The sequence below is a fragment of the Pocillopora damicornis genome, chromosome 7 (genome assembly GCF_964200805.1).
Source record: "Pocillopora damicornis chromosome 7, jaPocDami1.2, whole genome shotgun sequence".
NCBI classification, from domain to species: Eukaryota; Metazoa; Cnidaria; class Anthozoa; order Scleractinia; family Pocilloporidae; genus Pocillopora; species Pocillopora damicornis.
In genome coordinates this window covers 24,099,918-24,118,394 of record NC_142676.1, presented here as the reverse complement: position 1 = coordinate 24,118,394, position 18,477 = coordinate 24,099,918, and the positions used below count along the sequence as shown (strand labels likewise).

Below are 18,477 nucleotides of genomic sequence, written 5' to 3'. Positions count from 1 at the left end.
GGGTGGGGATGTTGAAGCTTCTAATTGATTGACCCATTGAGACTGGTGACAAGCAGGCAGAACAACAGAGAAATAAATCAAAAGATGTTTTGTTCAGACAGATTCCGTTTTTCAGTGTTATCTCTGTATGGTAATTCTTGAGTAAACAAAATGCTGATGACATACTTGTGCCAAACCCTAAGCTAAATAAAGAGTAGCATATGGGCTCTCCTCGGGGGAAAAAAAAAAAAAAGGCTATTTTTCTTCTTAGTTTTTTGTGCTTAAAACCAGCTAAAATGATCTGACTTTAGAGCTCCATCATGGTAACCCCCTCCTCAAAAAAGTGGATAACATAACAGTTTAATGTTTTTTTCCATGTCTTTCTTCTCTTTATTAGCACCTTGATTAGTTTTCTAACATTTCTAAAAAGTTAGAAAATTCTTGTAAGAATTTACTCTCATTGCATGAATATATTTGTTCATCTTCTGATTCTTTGACCATTAAGTTTCCTTCTGAGATGAAGTTCTATTATTTTTATTTTTTGGTGTTTGTAAACCCTATCAAAATATTATTTTAGGTTTTAAATAATGTTTTTCTTTCCTGGTAAATTTAAGTTTTTGGATAAAAAAAATATATGCTTGACTTTTCACATGACAGAGCATTTCTTTTTGTCATAGCCACATGACATTGTAGATTTTGTGACCAAGTCTGGAACACAGCTTTGCAGAAGACGACTATCAAGGAACCCTTTGAAAACCCTTACGGAACAGGCATTTATGAAGGTGTGATTGCAAACAGAAATAGCTATTTCAGTTTTTAGGTTCCATTCATCTTCCTCTGGATCATAGCCTTCAATTTTCAAGTGTAAATCTTTGACTCTACAACCTGATTTGCCCACACTCACAAGGAGCAATGCATACAAATTTCCATCAATAGACAAGAGATTTCTCAAATCTTTGGGTCTGAAATCGAAACACTTAAAACTTGAAATAAACTGCCACACATTTGTTGCTGGATCATACACTTCGCAAGGCTGTATGGCCTCCCCAGCATTGATTCCTCCGGCAATAAAGACCTTTCCACCAACCGCAGCACCATAAGTCCAATCTCGCACCACATGAGTGTTAGGAATTTTGTCCCATTGGTGATTACCAAGGTGGTACCTTTCAACATCACTCACAAGGGTGCATTTGTTCCCTAGTTGCCATTTTATTCCACCAATAAAATACACAAAGTCATCATGAGCCACAATGCACATATCCTCTCTAGAATGTAGATGGTTCAGTCTCCCTATCAGTTGCCATGAATTTGAATCAGGGTTGTACTTTGTAATAGAGAAACTGTGTTTCTCTTCATCACAGAACAAGCGGCGGGCATGCAATCTACAAAAATCATCAAAATTTTTAGATCTATTGGTACAGGGTTCTGCTTCCAAGGCATAAATTTCATCTTCATCTTTGATAAATATTTGACGCATATATTTAGTTTCCTCTATGGAGGGGAGTTGCACCCAGCTGTCGCCATATGGATTATAGGATACATGTTTCCAGTATTGCTCATTTGTAGCCACTGATTCTAGAACAGTGCCATACAGTTTTCCATGACAAGAAAAGACTGGGCCATTTCTGATATATTTAGAAGGCATCTCACCCACTGTGCACCACTTATGCTCCTGAGGAAAATAGCACACAATATCTTTGCTTCCATAACATAGTAACACAGAAGTCTCGAGGGACCTTCTTGGACGTAGGATTGATGGATTGTCGAAGTCTTCTGCGTCAATCAATTGCAGAGCCTCTTCAACGAGACCTAAGCAATCATTGTCCTTTACCAGGTCATCGGTCACAATATTGCTGCAGAGAAAGTCACGCGATATGTAAACAAGGCGAACGCGAGAAAAGAGCTCAGCAAAACACTTCTTTCTTCCTCTTTTGTCACGATTTATCCAAGCTAAAATTATTTCAAACACATCTTTCTCGGCATTTATTTCAATTTCGTCTTCTGAAATCCACATTTCGATTTCTTTGCTCGATAAATTCAGGAACGCATCTGTTTTCGAGATGGTGGAAAAATTTTTGAGAACAAATTTTTTGCTTAGGGAAGAAAGTTGCTCGCTTTGATATCTCTCGAAAAAATAGTAATTTGAAAGACAATTTGAAATATTCAGCTCTAGTTTCGGTGCTAAAACTCCCTCCGCGAGAGTTTTTAAGTCGTGGAGAAACAGAAAGTCGGCCATAGCAATGATCTCACGAGCTTCATCGGCTGCGATCTCCACCTGACCACTGTAGATAAACTTCAGCGTGTTTCTCATAACAGCTTCGGTGAACATCTCCAAGCGAATAACTCCTTCCTTAGACTCTTTCATCTCACTGTTAAGCAGCTTTTCAAAGAAGGGACTTGCTTTTGAAAGAATTTGCTTGTGAGCTTTGAACTCGACATCTTCAGCAACAAGAGTGACATCAAATGGCTGGTCGAGTGCTTCTTTCGCAATACACGATTTGAGGTTTTCATTGCTTGGGCGGAGAGAAATACATTGTCTACAACTGCCAGCATTGTTTGAATCGATTTTGATCATACTCATTGTATGGAAGTGACCAAATTGAACAAAATCTGTTTAAAAGGCACAGACACTATTCAGCTGCTGCCCGCCTCTATTTCCTCAGTGGTGGAAAAAATTGGGGGAGAAACTGGAAGCTAGTAAGGACAGCGATCGAGAAGCGCGAGCGAGAAGTCGTCACGCGCGAGCAAAGAGAGACTTATGCCCCATTCACACCAAAGCTTAAACATGTTTAAAAGTTGTTTTGTTAAACACAGTTTAATTTTTTTTTTCTTCATAGAAACTATTTAACCGAATATTTTTGACTTGAATGTAGCACATTGGAAATACAAGTTAGCTAGTACTTGAATCCAATGGAAAATCAAGTTTTTCAGTTCTCTGTTTATAATTTTCATTCAATGAAAACCAGTTTAACAAAACATGTTTTGCTGGTGTGAATGGGGTATAACACTAGAGTGGAGTGGAAAGGTTAGCGTCAAACAGAAACATTTGGAGTTCAATTTTCTTCAGAACTACAACTGGACATTTACAGGTTGACGGATGGAAACGTGCAAAGACACAAGTTGTCCTCCATACAAAATAGAATTATGCACTATACGTTGCTTTCTCCTCGTAAAATTAGAATTTTCTTTAGAAGAGTTTATAGTGTGGTAACTTTGGCATGCAGATAAAAATTAAACTTAGTTTACAGTATGAAGATTGGTAAACATAAAGAAAAAGGCTGAAAAATCACATAGCTAGAATGGAGTTGAAAAATAAACTTGACCCTTTCACTCCCAGAAGTGATTAACATAAAACTTCTCTCTATAATATCCATACATTATCCAGCAAACAGGTAATGAGAATGCTCAAAATTATCAGGTAGAAGTTGCTATCCTGATCTAACACCATTTTGTCATAACTAATTTACAAGGAAACTTGTGGCAGCTAGAAGGGAGAATCAACAATCAGATCTTGGGAGTTAAAGGGTTAAATTTACTGACTTTTTGTTATCATTATTTTTTTTTTTTTGTAGTCCTGATAATCTTTGTTTTCATTTTTTTTTCAAGTAAATTTTTAACATTTTTACAGATTTCCCATTATTCTGTAGTTGCTTATTGTCTCTGAAAATCAGCTGAACAGGGAGTTGAAAAAATCCTAACAAGAAGTAATCCACTTGGAGATGTATACACAAGTAGTCATGAGGAACTGTGGAATCTAATAACAGTCACTCATAAATAGTTTTTTTCATCTCCCCAGATTAATCTTGAATTTAAGAATCTTTGGTACGTTTCTTATGGTAAGTGAAATTCTTGTATTTCGTTGTAAAATGTCTCCAAGGGTAGCATTATTACAAGCATCCAGATTAGCCACCTTATCTGTGACAACATCATAAGTTCTCTCTGCAATACCATGTAAGTAATTGTGATAGAGGTCTCCTGTCAGTAGGAATAAGCTTCTGGGCTCCAATAAAAGTGACATAAAGTAGCGTTCATTCAGCATTGATGAGGAAGCATTCTCCTGAAAGTAAAAAAAAAAACCAAAATTTCTTTTAACGCAATGAACATACATTAAGGGAAATGGTCAAAAGTATTGAGCATGCTAAGGACTCACTTTCGGAATTTTGAGCCCATGGTATCCCATCATAGCACCCCTCTCCTTCCTCGTAACACAAGGTATCTGCTATAACCCCACCTCCCCTACACAAGGTACCCATCAGAGATGGTAACTGCTATAACCCCTCTATCCTGCACAGGAGACCCATGGTACCTGCTATAACACCACCACCCCAAAAACTTAATGGCTATCTGATTTAATTGTTCTCATTTCCCTATATTTACTTTTAACACCATGGAATGATTATTTAAAGCTAGCCCTAACCTCTGTTTTCTCTGAAGCCTTTTTCAAAGGATGGTAAAAATCCAAAAAGGTGTGGGATCCAAGATTTATTGTTGAGACCACTGGATAGAACAACGGACCATCTTCATGAGGCTGAAGGACAGGAAAACAGTTAGAAAATATAAAACTGCATGGGCTTTTGAAAAAACGCCTCCACTGTCTTCAAGAGTAGTTATATACAAAAATCAAATTAGGCACATGCAGCTCAATCCTCCATGTCAGGGGAGCACTCAGTGCTCATAAAATGAATGGATCTTTAAACTTGGAAATAACTGTCATTGTTTGATGTAAATGCCCAATATTAATGACACTGCTGTCCAGGAGTGTCAAAGTGACTGAAATTTTGACCACAAGAGCTGAAGACATTATTGTGGAAAGCTGTTTATCCAGTGAATGTTGTAAATCTAGTTGGTTCTAATTGGTTAGTGTGTCATCCATTGTATTGGCTTTCAGTTGGGTGGAATCATTCTGTTAGTTGGTTAGGTTAATAGATATCTGATTTTTGTGGCTAGGTTGTTTTTTTTTTTTTATTAGAGTCTGTGATATTTCTCGTTTCAATGTGTACCTTAGTTTATACACAGATCTGCTGCAATTGAATAATAATCATTTAGCAAATGTTGCAATAATATGTTAGCAACAAACTACCATAAAGACTTGTGTACAAGCCACACCTTTTTGCTTAAGTTTTGGGCCAAAAATTGCAGGTGCGGCTTATACATGAGACCATTATTTGTTTCTAGTATCCAGACTTCCCGCGTGGTTACCAAGCAAACATTTTCCATCATTCTCCTGCACATTATTTTTGGTCAAATTCCATCGTTTTTATTTTAGCTGTGGGCTCAAGCAATGAAGACAACTGTTGTCAGTCACAGGGAAATCGATTAAAGAAAAGCTTTTAAAAGGTATTTTCAGAGTTGATTAACTTATCAACATCACTGCAAATACACAACATTAGATTTAGTTGAGTTTATTGTGAACATCTGTGAATAAACAACCAACCTTTTTTTTACAAGAGTGCTAGTCTGGAGTTTCTTTTTTGCCAAAATCATGCTTGAAAGTTGGGGGTGCAGCTTATACACAAGTGTGGCTTACACACAAGTTTCTATAGTAACTTCTAAAAAAATCTCAGGCATCATTAAATGTGCAATTATACATTTGACAAAACATTGAGGGCCAATAATATTAATTAATGATTTATCAACCTTGTTCCCAGGTTCTCTCCTCCTGACCTGTAAGAGGAGAAAAACTTGGAACAAGATTGGATAATTAATGTAAACTACCCCACATGTTGATTCTAAATTTTAAGTCTGAATTAAATGGTGGCTAAATATATCATTTAAAACCTTACCATAATTCCTTGACCAGGTTCATACTCATTCACAAGGACATGATTCGGAGTGACAGTGTTAAAAACCCGCAAGGATCCAACTTGAGTTGTATATTTTTCCAGCCACTAAAATTGTGATGATCAAGTATTAGCAAAAGTCAAGGTTACAAAAAAATTAATACCTGGAAATAGTCTGTTTTGAATCAAATTAAGGTCAGATGAAGTACAAACCCTTGGAAGTTTTTCCAGCACCATCCCCTACATAGAACGAAGAAAAAAAAAATTATAGATTCAGAAAATTCAAGAATATAATGACTAACTCCTTGTAATATCATGAAATTCATTAACTACATTACTGAACAGAAAGATGAAAAAAGAAAATTATTTTCAAGGGAATATCACTGGATTCAACATGGAATTCTCAAAGCTAATTAACACTTGCAAGAATTGTATGACAAATAGTTGTTGGAATTTATAAAGAGCTCTTAACTCTTCTATTCCTGTGAGTGACCAAATCAGAATTTCTCCTTAACTTATCAGTAAAATATCAAGTAAAAAGAAAGAAAAATATATGAATCAGGGAATTATTATTTGATGCAATGCCAAATTCTCTGAACCGACATTATCATAAGAACTGTATGGTGGACATTACAGATAATTATTAACTCTTTAACTCCCAGAGGTGATTGATATGAAACTTCTCCCTTAAATATCCATACTTCATTCAGCAAACAGGTAATGAGAATATTCAAACTTATCAGGTAGAAGCTGCTATCTTGATTTACCACTAAGTTCTTATAACTAATTTACAAGGAGGCAGGCTAGAGGGGAAAATTAACAATCAGATCTTAGGAGTGAAAGAGTTTAGAGACTAAGAACTAAACTTTAATTTATCACACACACAGTTTTATGCCATCTTCCAAACACCAATAGGAAAATAAAGTTGTGTCTCTTTTTTATTTGAACTTTTGAAAAAAGTTGTCATTTTTTGTTTTGTCATACAAATGGAGTCCCAACATTTACACAGGATTTAATAAAAACCACTGAAATTATAGCTTTTTGTTTACCTTTGGGTGAGGAAGACCACCTGCAAAATATTCCAAATAAAAAACATCAGTTTGGCATTCATATCATCCTATTTCAAATTGCTGTATTTTTTCAAATTCCTTGTTGGTCCAGCGCTTTTCAAGAATAACTGCTTTTTTTTTTCGTAAAATTTTGCCCATGAATCATGCTCGAAACAAAGGAAAACGAAAGTCAATCTAGGTAGACAAATTAACCCTTTAACTCCCATGAGTGACCAAGACAGAATTTCTCCTTACAATATCAATACAAATTCAACCAGATAAGTGATAAGAATAATGAAAAATATTAATTCAGGGATAATACATTGATCCAATACTAACTTCTCAGAACTAACGTTATAAGAATTGTATGGTTGACATTCAGGAGAATTACAAATTTGATCTGGGAGTTAAAGGGTTAATATTCTAGCACTAGAAAAGAGAACCATTTTCACACATAAATGACATTTAAAATGTTGCATATTGCTGTCCAACTTTTCTTCCAAAAAACCAATTCAATCAACAAAACCTACAAGCAACATGAAGGTTATTCACCAATTGACTGTAGTTATGAAAATTTAAATATTATCATACTATAAACAGATATGTGTGCTGGCATGCTCACCCCAGTTTTGAAGCCTCCTTCCCGACAGCTTGGTCCATTTTGGCTTAGGAGCACCATTTACCTAATCAAAAAAAAGATAAAATGCACAACTTACTTGGCTTAATTCTAAGGTGTTCATTCGCTTATTTATCTATTCGCTTAATTTTTTGGGTTTCCCCCCCTTAAAAATAAAATCCGGTCGAAAGGTCCAATGCTGTATTAAGCTAATCGATTAAAGAATGAATCAAATTTTTCAGCACAAAAAAGGCAGAAAAAAACGAAAATAGTCACCGTTTTTAGGGGTTATCACCTCACCAAAATAAAAATCTGAACATCAGTCATCTATTTAGCGGGTGGAAAAAGTTGAAAATTTTCATTCTAACCTGATCCAAGAGAAACTTCTCCTCCTCTTCTGAAATGAAATTCGGAATGTAGAATGCTCTTGGTGGGGCCTAAAATCATTTTCAAGTAACCGAAATTCAAAAATGAAATATCTGATAATAATTAGTGTGAATCTAGCATAGTTTTCTACCTTTTTTACAACGTAGTTTTCTAACTCAAAACAATCAGCTGCGTCCGCCATTTTAAATGCTTCATACCCAGCCTTTCACGGCATTTTTGAACGAGCGAGTGAGGATCGCAAGCGATTTTTTTTTTCGACCAACACGGCAAATTTTGAAGAAAAAGTTATAGATAATTACAAATAGGACTCCAAACGTGCTAGTAGAAAACTTAAATGGAATGCGACAAGTGCTTTACTCGCGAAAAAGATTATATCCATGTGCGACAGCCGGGAGTCGAACCCGGGTCAACGGCTTGGGAAGCCGCCATGATAACCGTTACACCACTGTCGCCCACGCGCCAATTGTGTCAAAGTTGGGCTATCTAATTCTTCATTATATTACAGTTGCATAATTTCTCATTTTTGGCCCAGTTCAGGACTTGATTTTACACACTGAGGGCTAAAATACTTGAACAAGAGATTTTGCTTTCGGCGAGTATTCGCGAATTCACAAATTAAGTAATCCCCTAAACTCATTAACTGGGAAAACTGAATACCTCATTTTGTCACATCTCGACAAGGGGCTTAATATTAAGATAGACATAAATATTTTGTCTTTGATGAGAGCCAATGAGCGTCTACCTCTGTGCTATTTTCGTTAAATTGTGTTAAAACAGGACAACAAAGTTATGAATACCATTACCATTATCGAAATTGAACTAGCGGAATAACTGCGCCCCAGCTGAGCAATTTACAGTTGCAAATTAAAATTGTGAACGAGAACACGATTCCAAATGTACACACAAATATTTTAATTCTACCGTGAGAGCAGATGAGTGTCAAAAATTCAAGGTGAGTTAAACATTCTTACATATACGTATCTTCGAAGTAAGAGCTTTGTCAACATGAAATCTTTATTTGAACGTACATTGGTCTACGATCCATGCAGTTCCACAGCATCGAAGCCATTGATAGCTTTTAGCCGAGTCTGTCAGCTCCAATTTAGCCTTTTTGATTTATTGTTTGGGTAGTTACCGCCTTTTATCTAGTCACTGAGTATATAAGCAGACTATTTTCGATCTTTTCAGCACAAAAAAATCAGAGTCACCGAGATAGCTAAGTTCGTTAACTGATCGATCTCACTCCAAAAATGAGAGCCATATTTTGTGAATTGCTACAATCTGGTGCTGAAATTTTGTAACCCAACTTGCCACAAACTACCTCACTTTTACCACAGTTGACGATGTTATCACTTCCCCCATCAGACTGTATCTTTCAAAGACAACCTTTCAAAGCGTCTTTGGAGAAATTAAACCCTGATGTAACGTGTCTGTCAAGTAATTTGAACATTAGATGGTAAATTTTCAGCTCGATCGTGCGAGGGTCGCATCCGGTAGTTAATTAAAGCTGGAGTATAGAATGGTTTATAGAGAAAATATTGTTATGAAGGTTTTCAATTAACACGCCAGACTTTGACCTCAATCAATTTCCGGGAAAAATGCAGTTCTATGCGTGCTGAAATCTACGTTTGAAAATCCCTTTAGGTACACGTGAGTGATTGAGAATACCGACAAAATTGAGGGCCCTAATTTTTATTAAATTTTTCATGTCACCTGCGTTAAGAAGAAGAACAAAACTAGAAAAGGCAACCCAATGGAATTAAAACAACAACAACAACAAAAACAAAAACAAAACTAAGAAAACAAAAAAATTTAAAGAAGGTTTCAGCTTTAGGTCTCCGTGTTGCTTTCTGCACAGAAGTTGTTGCCATTAAAGTAATGTCTTTCTCCTCTCGAGCGAATGTACGACTTTTCTGTCAGATTCGATGGCTTGATCTCTGAAATTCGGCTTTACATCTGACGTTTTTGAAAGACTTTTTAGAAAGCCGTATGAATGTTAAGCGCTTGACTTGTGCTAAGATGCATTCAATGAGAACAACAAAACGTACAAACTTGTATATTGGATAGAAATTAATAACAAGGACCATAATGAAAATAATAATAATTAAGATGATGATGATATAAAATAATACTTCCATGTTAATTACTAGTAACATACCTCACAAGAGAATACTTTAAGTGTTAAATTTAAAAAGTGACTACCTAGCGAGACAGACAATAAATCTAATTGTTAATTTTTTTTAACAATATCGTGATAGTTCGACTATTTCGTTTGACCACAGTTTCAGTTTTTGACCGCAGTTTCAGTTTTTGACCGCGGTTTCATAAAAAGCGTATTATTTAGCGAAGACAAACAAGAGGAGCAGGTCATATTGTCTTGGCCTTTATTAGGTTAATTCATTATTTTCAGCAACTCAGTTCAATTCTCTCTTTTATTTTATTTTATTTTTTTTAATTCTTTGTTGAGCGTGAGTGCTCCAGGCGAAATAAGATCTGGTGCTCAACTGTTATGATGGTAAAGTCGAGTAACATTGTTTGTTCTAAAAGCAAATATTTTCAATCAATTCAATGTGTTTTGTTCCCAACCCAGAAAACATCTGCTATCGACTATCTATTTAGTTAATAATACTCCGACTTGCCTGCGGCAAATCGACAAACATGAACGCAGGGAAAATGGAAAGACGCCATAAAATCAGAAACAGGGAAGCAAACTGGGCGCAAGATGGGCAAGGAAAAATTACAAAACAGGAACTACCAGTTTTGTTTTTACCTCCTGTTGTCGGCGATGGATCCTCGCGCGTCAAGCACGAGGACAATTCTTCGATTATGGTTACAATGAAGAAGCTGAACAGCCGGCCAGAGAATTATAAACGTATTCACCAAAAGTTTTCTACGACGGCTTTACACCACCAGGATAAGGGATTGTTCTACAACTGTGAACAGGACAAAAAGCGATCGAGTTGTAACAAGAAAATAACCTTTACGGCGAAAAATACTTCAAAAAGGCCGTTTTTATTGCCTGCATTACCCACAGTAGCGTTTCAAGGGCAGATTCGGAAGAAAGCTACGGCATCTCAACAGAATCCTGCGAAACCCAAAGGTTACAAACTGCTTCCCAAATATCTGCCGCAGATCGACACAAGGACGAAGCAATTGAAAAGCAACGAGACAACTTCTAACGGCCTCATAAACGCTTCTAACGCGAAAACGACTGATAAAAGTTTTCCCCCCTTAGCGAGGAAGGCAATGAAACCTTTGCGGACTGCCATATCTTCTTCGGCAACTTTGCGAGGCCTAATTTCTCTGGATTTAGAGGAACAATTCGTTTTCCGATTTCGTCTTTCAAATTATGACGCTAAAGACATTAATATAACTTCTCTCAATAAGCCCATGTAAAGGATGTTGCGCCAGCTGCAGTAATAGCTCTATTCCAGTATATGATATATCCGGTGAAAATAAAAGTAAGAAAAAAAGATGATGTTTGGGAAGAGTTTGATTTTATTCATATTAACCACCAAGAGAGAATAATTTTTACTTGTTAATACCGAAAAAACAACAGAAATAATTTTTTGGTGTCAGTGTGTGTTTGCGAATATGTGCCTAGTTTTTTTTCTTTTTTTCTGACATTAAAGGAGTCGAATTAATCCCTCCAACATTTCGCTTATTAATCTACCTTTTGGAACTGATGTCTTCTTATTTTCTCTGATTTTTTACGGTGAAGTTAAGAAAAAATGTTAGTTTTTACAGCGATGAAATAGCTGACGCTTTATCAAAACTGTTTAGCGATCCCAAAACAGATTGAAGATGTCCGCATGTGATCAATTCTTGGACTTTTTTTCTTAACGTCAAATAAGGATAAACTACCATACTTTTATGGTCAAGCTCACCATTGCCAACAGACTGAGTTCTTTTTAACCGGTCGGTGTTGAGCATCGGAGCGGGAAATCCGAGGGTCTGTAGCTCGATTCATCCTTAAGAGGGTGTCGGATATTTCCGCTTTTCCAAGCTCGTAGTTGCTTGTGACAATACGGATAGTGTACCAATTCAGTTATGAGCGGTGTTGCTCGAAAACTCAGTTAAAATTTAAAGAGGGTCATTCTACAAAAATGCCTCCTCCTTCTCTTATCCCTGCCAATCTAAATGGCTTACTTAGCGATCGACACACGCACACCCCGCGAGAAGTCGCGCGAGTAGAAGTCTCCCTCGAGTGTTGTTGTTTAGTATCGTCACGTGGCTCACTCTCTCCCCCACGACAAGGAAGGAGACCACGCGAGTAACGGAGCTTCACGCATAAACTCGCCCCTTGACGACGAAGTTGACAACCCCCGACTTGGCAACGAATCATCACCATATAAAGATATAGATAGATAAAACCTCCATTGCGTGGCTCTCTGAAAAATTGATTTTTATTCACATTGTCTCAGTAAGAAGGGATAGGACGTTTCTCTTCTGGTTTTGAAAATCCCGTTGGAAAATTTCAAACTTGCAGCAAACAGAACACGTACACGTTTCACACACGCGTGCTCACTGCCTTGTCAAACGAAAATCAATTAACTCACCTTTAAGAAATTTAATTGATTTTGATTTAATTTTAGATTAATTTACACCATGCATCAACTTTTCCTTCCGACAAAAGGATTTGACAATATATCTTCTGTTGTGTTTGTACCAGCTTTTTGAGTGCCGGTGCAAATAGGATGTGTTAGCAAAAATTTACATGTTGCAAACAATCAGCGCAAAGTGAACACTACCGGCACCTGCTGAAAATTTGCTTGAATTAAGTAAAATGGCCACCCAAAGACGTTCGTAAGGAAGTAACAATAAAATATAGCGCTGTATCCATTTTTCCCTTCTTTTGGTTTTTTTTTTTATGTATATTCAGTTTGGTACAAGTTGAGTCCCGTTATCTGGAAGGAGAAGACATTGGAGTCGTTGGTGTAGAGTTTTTCCCTTGTACATCCCAACCTGCATTAGGTAGATAGACGTGAATTGAAAGCTTTCGTCCGCTTTCATCTTCTTTTAGTTGCTCTTTTTCCTCTGGGCTCAGACTTCGTCCTTTATGTACAACATGTCGAGCCCAAGGTATTGGTAACATTGGTGTTCTTCGATCCGGTACATTTGTCCGCGGGTTGGTTCTGAACCGTGCTCGAAACTTCTGCAAAAGTTGTAAACCTTCCTCGTCCGAACTACAAAATATCGAATCTCTTGACTTAAGTTCAATGCGCCACTCCCTTTCCAACAGGTTAAGCCCTTCGGGATTGATTTGAAAGCGTACGGGCTTTGATTTTCCACCGAAAAGCAAAAATATCTCTTCTTGTTCACTGCGTGTTTGCGCGGTATTCGCGTTGTTTGACGCGAGGACTCTTTGGAAATAACTTTTATTAAGACTGGGTTCACGACCGTTTATGGAAATCGTTGCAAGATCTTCGTATTGCCCTACCTCGTTTCTTCGGCATTTCATCCTCTTTAGACATGAATAAAGCTTATTCAAAGAGACAGAGTGTGAAGTTGTTTGGTTGATTCCGTTGCTAACCAGTTGTTCGGACTTAAAACTCTCAGCGGCTTTAGCTATTTCATCTCCTGAGGAAGAAACACTACCTCGTTTCGGTAGATTTTGTTGAGATTCAGCCAAACTCATTCGGTGTCCTGTACACTGCATTCCAGCCAAAGGATGCGGCTCAAAAGTTTCGAAACCAGAGCCAGTTAATCGATTTTGAATTGAACGGTGCAAATCATTTAAATGGCCTCTATTCATATTTGTCTTTTCAAATGCAACGGGCTTTTGTAGATATTCCTGTGTCCTAACACTCACATCTCCTGACTCCAGGGGAGGTTTTATGTTTTCTGGGTTACTGACCAAAGAAGGGTCATCAGATTTTCCAAATGAACGTCCCTGGATGGTACCGTCCAAACCAGTGTTCAAATCATGGTATTCTGTAGTAGAATCTTCTTCACGACGCACCGATGGTTTCGCATAATTACGTAGATACGGAGCAACTTTAAGCTGACCTCTAGGAAATATGTCCTCACCTCTGAAAAAAGCAAAACTCATTGTGTGTACGAGATATTGTCTTAAAAGCTTTCTATTACCATGTCTTAACCAGCTTCATTGTAACCAAACAAGAAGCCTTGTGAGCTAGAAGCGTAATTTTCCACTGTGTTCAGTTATGATCGCGTACTTTTTTTGTAATTAATTAAGCCATATGCAAACACAGTGCTTAAACAATCAGTGCCCGCAAAATTGTTTGTTTTAATCCCATATTTCCACATGGCGACGCAAAGAACAATTAACGTTGTGGCTACACTTGTCATCACAAAAGATTGAAATCAAATAAAGTGACTTATTTCATTTACATGACAATTTTCCAAGGATTTCAGTGACGGCTCTTGAATGGTTGCACGAAGAGCCAAAAATCTTTCAAACACTGAATGAACAGAATCAAGCTCAACTTGAAACAAAAACCTTGATATTAACCGAATCATATATCTCGAGGTTCTATCGTCAATTTTTAATTAACCCCTTCAATTGTCTATTGTCATAAAAAAATACTCTTAAAATGTCTATTGATATTTTTGTTTTCCAATCAAAAATAGTGGCACATAAAACGGATGTTATAGGAAAAATTGATCCAAAGAGCAAATGTCAGACAAACTTTTGAAGTGCCAGGAAGTCACGACAGAAACTAACCATAATATCATTATAATTGGTTCTAACCCGGAACATTCAAAAGAGGGGGCATGAATGCTCCGAGCACACGACATGGCGTGTCGCAAGTTACTCTTCTCGTCCTGTCGCAAGATCCTTAAAATGCGACCTTAAGCGACCAGTTAAATGGTGACGTCTTCGAACCATCCTCTCTGGCCGTTGGGTAGCTTGCGCAGTAAAGAACCTAAGTGAAAAGTAAGTAAAACTCATACCGGTGACTCCTCGCTCGCGTGTATCAGTCTAAGAAAGTAATTTTGTATTATCAACTGAGTCGATAACGCACATTGCTCACCGTAAAGAATTTCAACGTTAACGTCTCGGGCATTATCCCTTCGTCAGAAGGACTAATCTTCGAAACGTCAGCTTCAAAACTCTTTACGGTGGCCAATTTACGTGATCAACGAGGTTGATAATTCCAAATTGCCTTGTTACACTCTCCCACTGACGCAGCACTAGTTTCCTTAGAGACTTACCCCCGTTGTGTATCTAGGTCACGCGCGCCCGTTCAAATCAAGCGCCTGATACACTGACAACACTGATTGGTCAAACGTGTCACCCAAGCACCGTTCCCCTGAATGGCGAAGGTTTTTTCTTGACATTGTTTGACAGGTATAGAATAAGTCCTCGGCAGTCAGCAGAATTTCTACTCTCTTCGTATTGTTTAATAATTTGCATAACTTACAAACCAAGAATCTCCCGGTAATATCCTTGAGACAAATCCTTCTTCTTTTTTCATAATTTATTGCTTATCCGCATTATAACGTCTGCTTTTAATTTAAGTTTCTACCTACAGTAAAAGAATCTCTTTTCGATGCGGGTTTCATTGTCAACAATTTTATGTTCAAATGTAAATATGGCTTTCATGCACAACGAATAAATAAAGGAAATGCTTAACTACATTTAATCCTTCCTTTGTGCAGTCGACTCTTGGTAACCCGTACCCTTAATACACGTTAACTGAAAAATCACTGCTTTGCAGGTCACTTTCTTTACAACTTTGCCCTCAATGTCTCGACTCTCTAAGTTAGAGTGCGCTACAGTATTCGATTCAAGTCAGCTGTCTCGTTTTGTTAGCTTATTTTCCTTACGTTTTTAAACGTGTCTTTGTAATGAACCTGATTAAAAACACTTTTAATCGGTTTTATACCGATCATGTTACGAAAACCTTGTCTTCTCTAATTTGGTAGACATTTCAATCACTTCTGCCCCTCTTTCTGTACCTTTCAAACGTGTCTCTGTAATGAAACTGATTAAAAACACTTTTCATCAGTTTTATACCGATCATGTGACGAAAACCTTGTCTTCCTCACTAATTTGGTAGGCATTTCAATCACGTCTGCCCCTCTTTCTGTACCTCGAACCTTTAATGATCCTCTTTAACGGTTCCCGTTACCAAGACTCAACTGCACTAAAACATTTCTTTTTTTTTTGTTCCCTTTCATTCGATTCCCTCGGGTTCGTTTTAGCCTGATCGGTCCGGTTCGGGGCCATAAAACCCCTCATAAGCAGAACATTCCTTTACTGTCACTGTTCCTCTTTCTGTTGTGACATCTGTGATAATCATGCTGTTTGCTAAAAATTCAAATCGCGAGTACCGCGGTATCACCGGGGTGTTTTTCATTTCCGTGGGGGCTGCTGGGGGCGGAACTTCGAGTCGCGATGACGAAGGGGAGCTGGTAGATACCGTGGGGACATCAGCGGTGCTCTGTTTGGGTTGATTGTCTCTCTCGATCACCGGAGGTTTTTCAGGTAGTGGAGTTTCGAGTACGTCTGTCTTTGCGCTGCTACTACAACCCGCGTTGCAAGGAGTGGTGTCTAATTCACTCACAACGGAGGTGGACGGTGCAATTTCTTTCAAGGGAGTTTCTTCGATATTCGAATTCGACTCAGCAGTTTTGTTTTCACTCGCTTTATCAGGAAATTTTTCTTCGGATTCCGTAATTTCGACCTCTGCAGTTTTTTCACCTACTTCGGTTTCAGCGAGAGGGACTGTGGTTTCAACCTCAAGAGACGGAACAGCTTCGCCAGTACTTTCGTTTACCTTCGGTAAGTTTCGTTTTTTCCGACGCCGTCGTCGCTTCGCGGGCGGCGGATCAACCTCGCGAGACGATTCATCAATTTCGCTATCACTTTCATGATCATTGACGCTGGTGACGTTTTCAACATCCACAGAAGAACTGTCTGGCTCTTCCGGCTGGAAAATTCAAGAAACGAAAACTTGTCAATATCATTTGCATCCGTGACAAAAAATAAACATTTCGGTTTCGAACGCACACGCAGACGAATAGTAAACATCGAAAAAATTTCATCAAGAATTCAGAAAAAATTCAGGAATTGTCGGCCCTAGAGCTGCTAACAAAATTATCCTAAAAATATGATACTGGATCTTACCACAAAGAAAATCGACAACACTGCCTATTCATACGAAATAAACTCCAATACAAAATTTTTTTGACGACCACTTGTAAATCTGAATTTTAAAAATATTTGGTCCGTCAGCTTACTTTGGATCGGTCTTGGACACGTTTGTCGACCTCTTTCGATAGTATTGAATGTCCAAAACGTTTTAGCACAGACATTGATTTGATGGAAATTTATTAACTGCAAAAACATGGACAGTATTAAATGTCAAAGGAAACAAAATGAAACTAAAAATGGCAATGTTTTCATTTTCAAACACTCAAAGCTTTGCAGATCGAAAGATGAGGATTTCAGAGATGCTATTTTTTTTAACAAACCTATCCTTTCATCGCTAGAAGATGTTTTTAATTAGAATAGAAAAAAAAGCTATCGAAATCCAAGGGTGGTTTTCCTACGGTTGTCCGTTTCATCACAATCCTTTAATTGCTACTCCAATACTACGGAAATAAAAATATTCGCCTCAGACATAAGGTAAGATAAAGACAGAGTTTCGATACTTACGTTTTCCTCAGACACAAGCATTTTCTTTTTCTTGCCTTTAAACTTTCCCTTTCTAATAAAACAACAAAAACAGGAACATTTATGAAATAAAAGCGATCATTCAAAGTGTGACTCAGTGCTAAAAATGAAATCTACACTCGAGTTGATTTTAGTCTTACTTGGTTACAAATTTCACAAACATTGCCTTTCTTCCGTACTAAAACAATCCAATCCGAAGTTCCTACAATCCTCTGACGCCACCAGAGTAAACATTTTAAGCAAGCTCTTGGTTACAGAAGCATTTGGGTTTCCTCTAAAATTATAATTTGCACACATGAATGCCTCGAAGCGAGCAAGAATCAAGCGAGTCTGAACGCGTATAATATTTGTCAACACTCGATCGTTATTTTACCTCGCTGTTAATCGTTGTCGAAAAGCCCTCAGTAAACGTGGATCTAAGACATTTTCCTCTGGTTCCCATGTGTTGTACCTAATTGAATTCCAAAGGCAAAACCGTCAACAGCTCAACTAACGCGAAGGAATATTAAGGAATATTAAATTTATGCACGTGAACGACACGATGCTTACTTCTGTGAATATCCTTTCCATTTGATAAAGTACTCGACTTTTCCCTACAAGACAACGATTTGTTAATGGCAAGATTTGATCAAGAAATCGACAGCAATACCAAGAATATTGTCTCTTCGAAATACCTCACGAACTCTTCGCTTCAGGATCGTTTCGGCCGCGTATATACCGTTGTTTTTACCAGGCCGATTCATGTCGCAGTATCCGCTGGGAAGTGATGTTTGTGTTTAAATCGTATAACTTAACTTGCGCATCCCATAATAATCCACGAAAGTGGTGACGTCACTAACAGCGCACAAGCTTTTGTTACGACGACGATCTTCATAATTTGTCTCATTTTCATTTAAAAAAACCCTATTTTTTCGCCTCCAAGTTATTTTCGCGGCCCTTTTATGGAGCTATTTTTAAATAGCACCATTAACGTGCTTACCGACAACAGTCTTTGAGTGTCATTTTGCGGCAGACGGTCGG

The 18,477-nt window shown here is 37.7% G+C and overlaps 5 protein-coding genes and 1 non-coding gene across 7 annotated transcripts; 1 reads left to right on the top strand and 5 right to left on the bottom strand.

Annotated features, from left to right (window-relative positions):
- Window positions 1-345: 345 nt before the first annotated feature.
- Window positions 346-2,659, bottom strand: LOC113684937 (kelch-like protein 21). Its single transcript, XM_027202359.2, has one exon. It carries the CDS (start codon window positions 2,558-2,560, stop codon window positions 626-628), a length of 1,935 nt encoding a protein of 644 aa, XP_027058160.2. The 5' UTR covers window positions 2,561-2,659; the 3' UTR covers window positions 346-625.
- Window positions 2,660-3,024: 365 nt separating this feature from the next.
- On the bottom strand, window positions 3,025-8,021 carry LOC113684938 (putative RNA/DNA demethylase ALKBH6). Its single transcript, XM_089212458.1, has 8 exons — window positions 7,942-8,021; window positions 7,793-7,861; window positions 7,431-7,491; window positions 6,809-6,828; window positions 5,973-5,999; window positions 5,763-5,867; window positions 4,397-4,507; window positions 3,025-4,036 (listed from the first exon to the last, which is right to left on the bottom strand). Exons 1-8 carry the CDS (start codon window positions 7,990-7,992, stop codon window positions 3,764-3,766), a joined length of 717 nt encoding a protein of 238 aa, XP_089068584.1. The 5' UTR covers window positions 7,993-8,021; the 3' UTR covers window positions 3,025-3,763.
- Window positions 8,022-8,191: 170 nt separating this feature from the next.
- Trnag-ccc (transfer RNA glycine (anticodon CCC)) lies at window positions 8,192-8,263 on the bottom strand. Its single transcript has one exon. It is a non-coding gene; the product is annotated as a tRNA-Gly (tRNA).
- Window positions 8,264-8,612: 349 nt separating this feature from the next.
- On the top strand, window positions 8,613-11,285 carry LOC113684927 (uncharacterized). The gene is made up of 2 exons (XM_027202348.2): window positions 8,613-8,763; window positions 10,402-11,285. The coding sequence occupies exon 2, from the start codon at window positions 10,470-10,472 to the stop codon at window positions 11,205-11,207; it is 738 nt and encodes a 245-aa protein (XP_027058149.2). The 5' UTR covers window positions 8,613-8,763; window positions 10,402-10,469; the 3' UTR covers window positions 11,208-11,285.
- Window positions 11,286-12,377: 1,092 nt separating this feature from the next.
- On the bottom strand, window positions 12,378-15,019 carry LOC113684919 (uncharacterized). Of its 2 annotated transcripts, XM_089212453.1 has the most exons (3): window positions 14,991-15,019; window positions 14,465-14,701; window positions 12,378-13,843 (listed from the first exon to the last, which is right to left on the bottom strand). In XM_089212453.1, exons 2-3 carry the CDS (start codon window positions 14,533-14,535, stop codon window positions 12,715-12,717), a joined length of 1,200 nt encoding a protein of 399 aa, XP_089068579.1. In that variant the 5' UTR covers window positions 14,536-14,701; window positions 14,991-15,019; the 3' UTR covers window positions 12,378-12,714. The 2 variants fall into 2 exon arrangements, with proteins under 2 accessions (XP_089068579.1, XP_027058139.2); XM_027202338.2 differs by lacking the exon at window positions 14,991-15,019 and having other exon boundaries at window positions 14,527-14,711.
- Window positions 15,020-15,157: 138 nt separating this feature from the next.
- On the bottom strand, window positions 15,158-18,245 carry LOC113684926 (uncharacterized). The gene is made up of 5 exons (XM_027202347.2): window positions 18,132-18,245; window positions 18,007-18,050; window positions 17,831-17,908; window positions 17,440-17,491; window positions 15,158-16,711 (listed from the first exon to the last, which is right to left on the bottom strand). The coding sequence occupies exons 1-5, from the start codon at window positions 18,198-18,200 to the stop codon at window positions 15,980-15,982; spliced, it is 975 nt and encodes a 324-aa protein (XP_027058148.2). The 5' UTR covers window positions 18,201-18,245; the 3' UTR covers window positions 15,158-15,979.
- Window positions 18,246-18,477: the final 232 nt, after the last annotated feature.

Coding starts and splice junctions, on each gene's coding strand:
- LOC113684937 (XM_027202359.2), bottom strand. CDS start 2,560: ATGAGTATGATCAAAATCGATTCAAACAATGCTGGCAGTTGTAGACAA.
- LOC113684938 (XM_089212458.1), bottom strand. CDS start 7,992: ATGGCGGACGCAGCTGATTGTTTTGAGTTAGAAAACTACGTTGTAAAA. Junction 6,000..6,808: donor GTGGTCTTCCTCACCCAAAG/GTAAACAAAAAG, acceptor CGTTCTATGTAG/GGGATGGTGCTGGAAAAACT. Junction 4,037..4,396: donor AGGCTTCAGAGAAAACAGAG/GTTAGGGCTAGC, acceptor TTTTACTTTCAG/GAGAATGCTTCCTCATCAAT.
- LOC113684927 (XM_027202348.2), top strand. CDS start 10,470: ATGAACGCAGGGAAAATGGAAAGACGCCATAAAATCAGAAACAGGGAA.
- LOC113684919 (XM_089212453.1), bottom strand. CDS start 14,535: ATGTTCCGGGTTAGAACCAATTATAATGATATTATGGTTAGTTTCTGT. Junction 13,844..14,464: donor GACTTCCTGGCACTTCAAAA/GTTTGTCTGACA, acceptor TGCTTTTTTCAG/AGGTGAGGACATATTTCCTA.
- LOC113684926 (XM_027202347.2), bottom strand. CDS start 18,200: ATGAATCGGCCTGGTAAAAACAACGGTATATACGCGGCCGAAACGATC. Junction 17,909..18,006: donor TGGAAAGGATATTCACAGAA/GTAAGCATCGTG, acceptor GAATTCAATTAG/GTACAACACATGGGAACCAG. Junction 17,492..17,830: donor CGACAACGATTAACAGCGAG/GTAAAATAACGA, acceptor TTGTTTTATTAG/AAAGGGAAAGTTTAAAGGCA.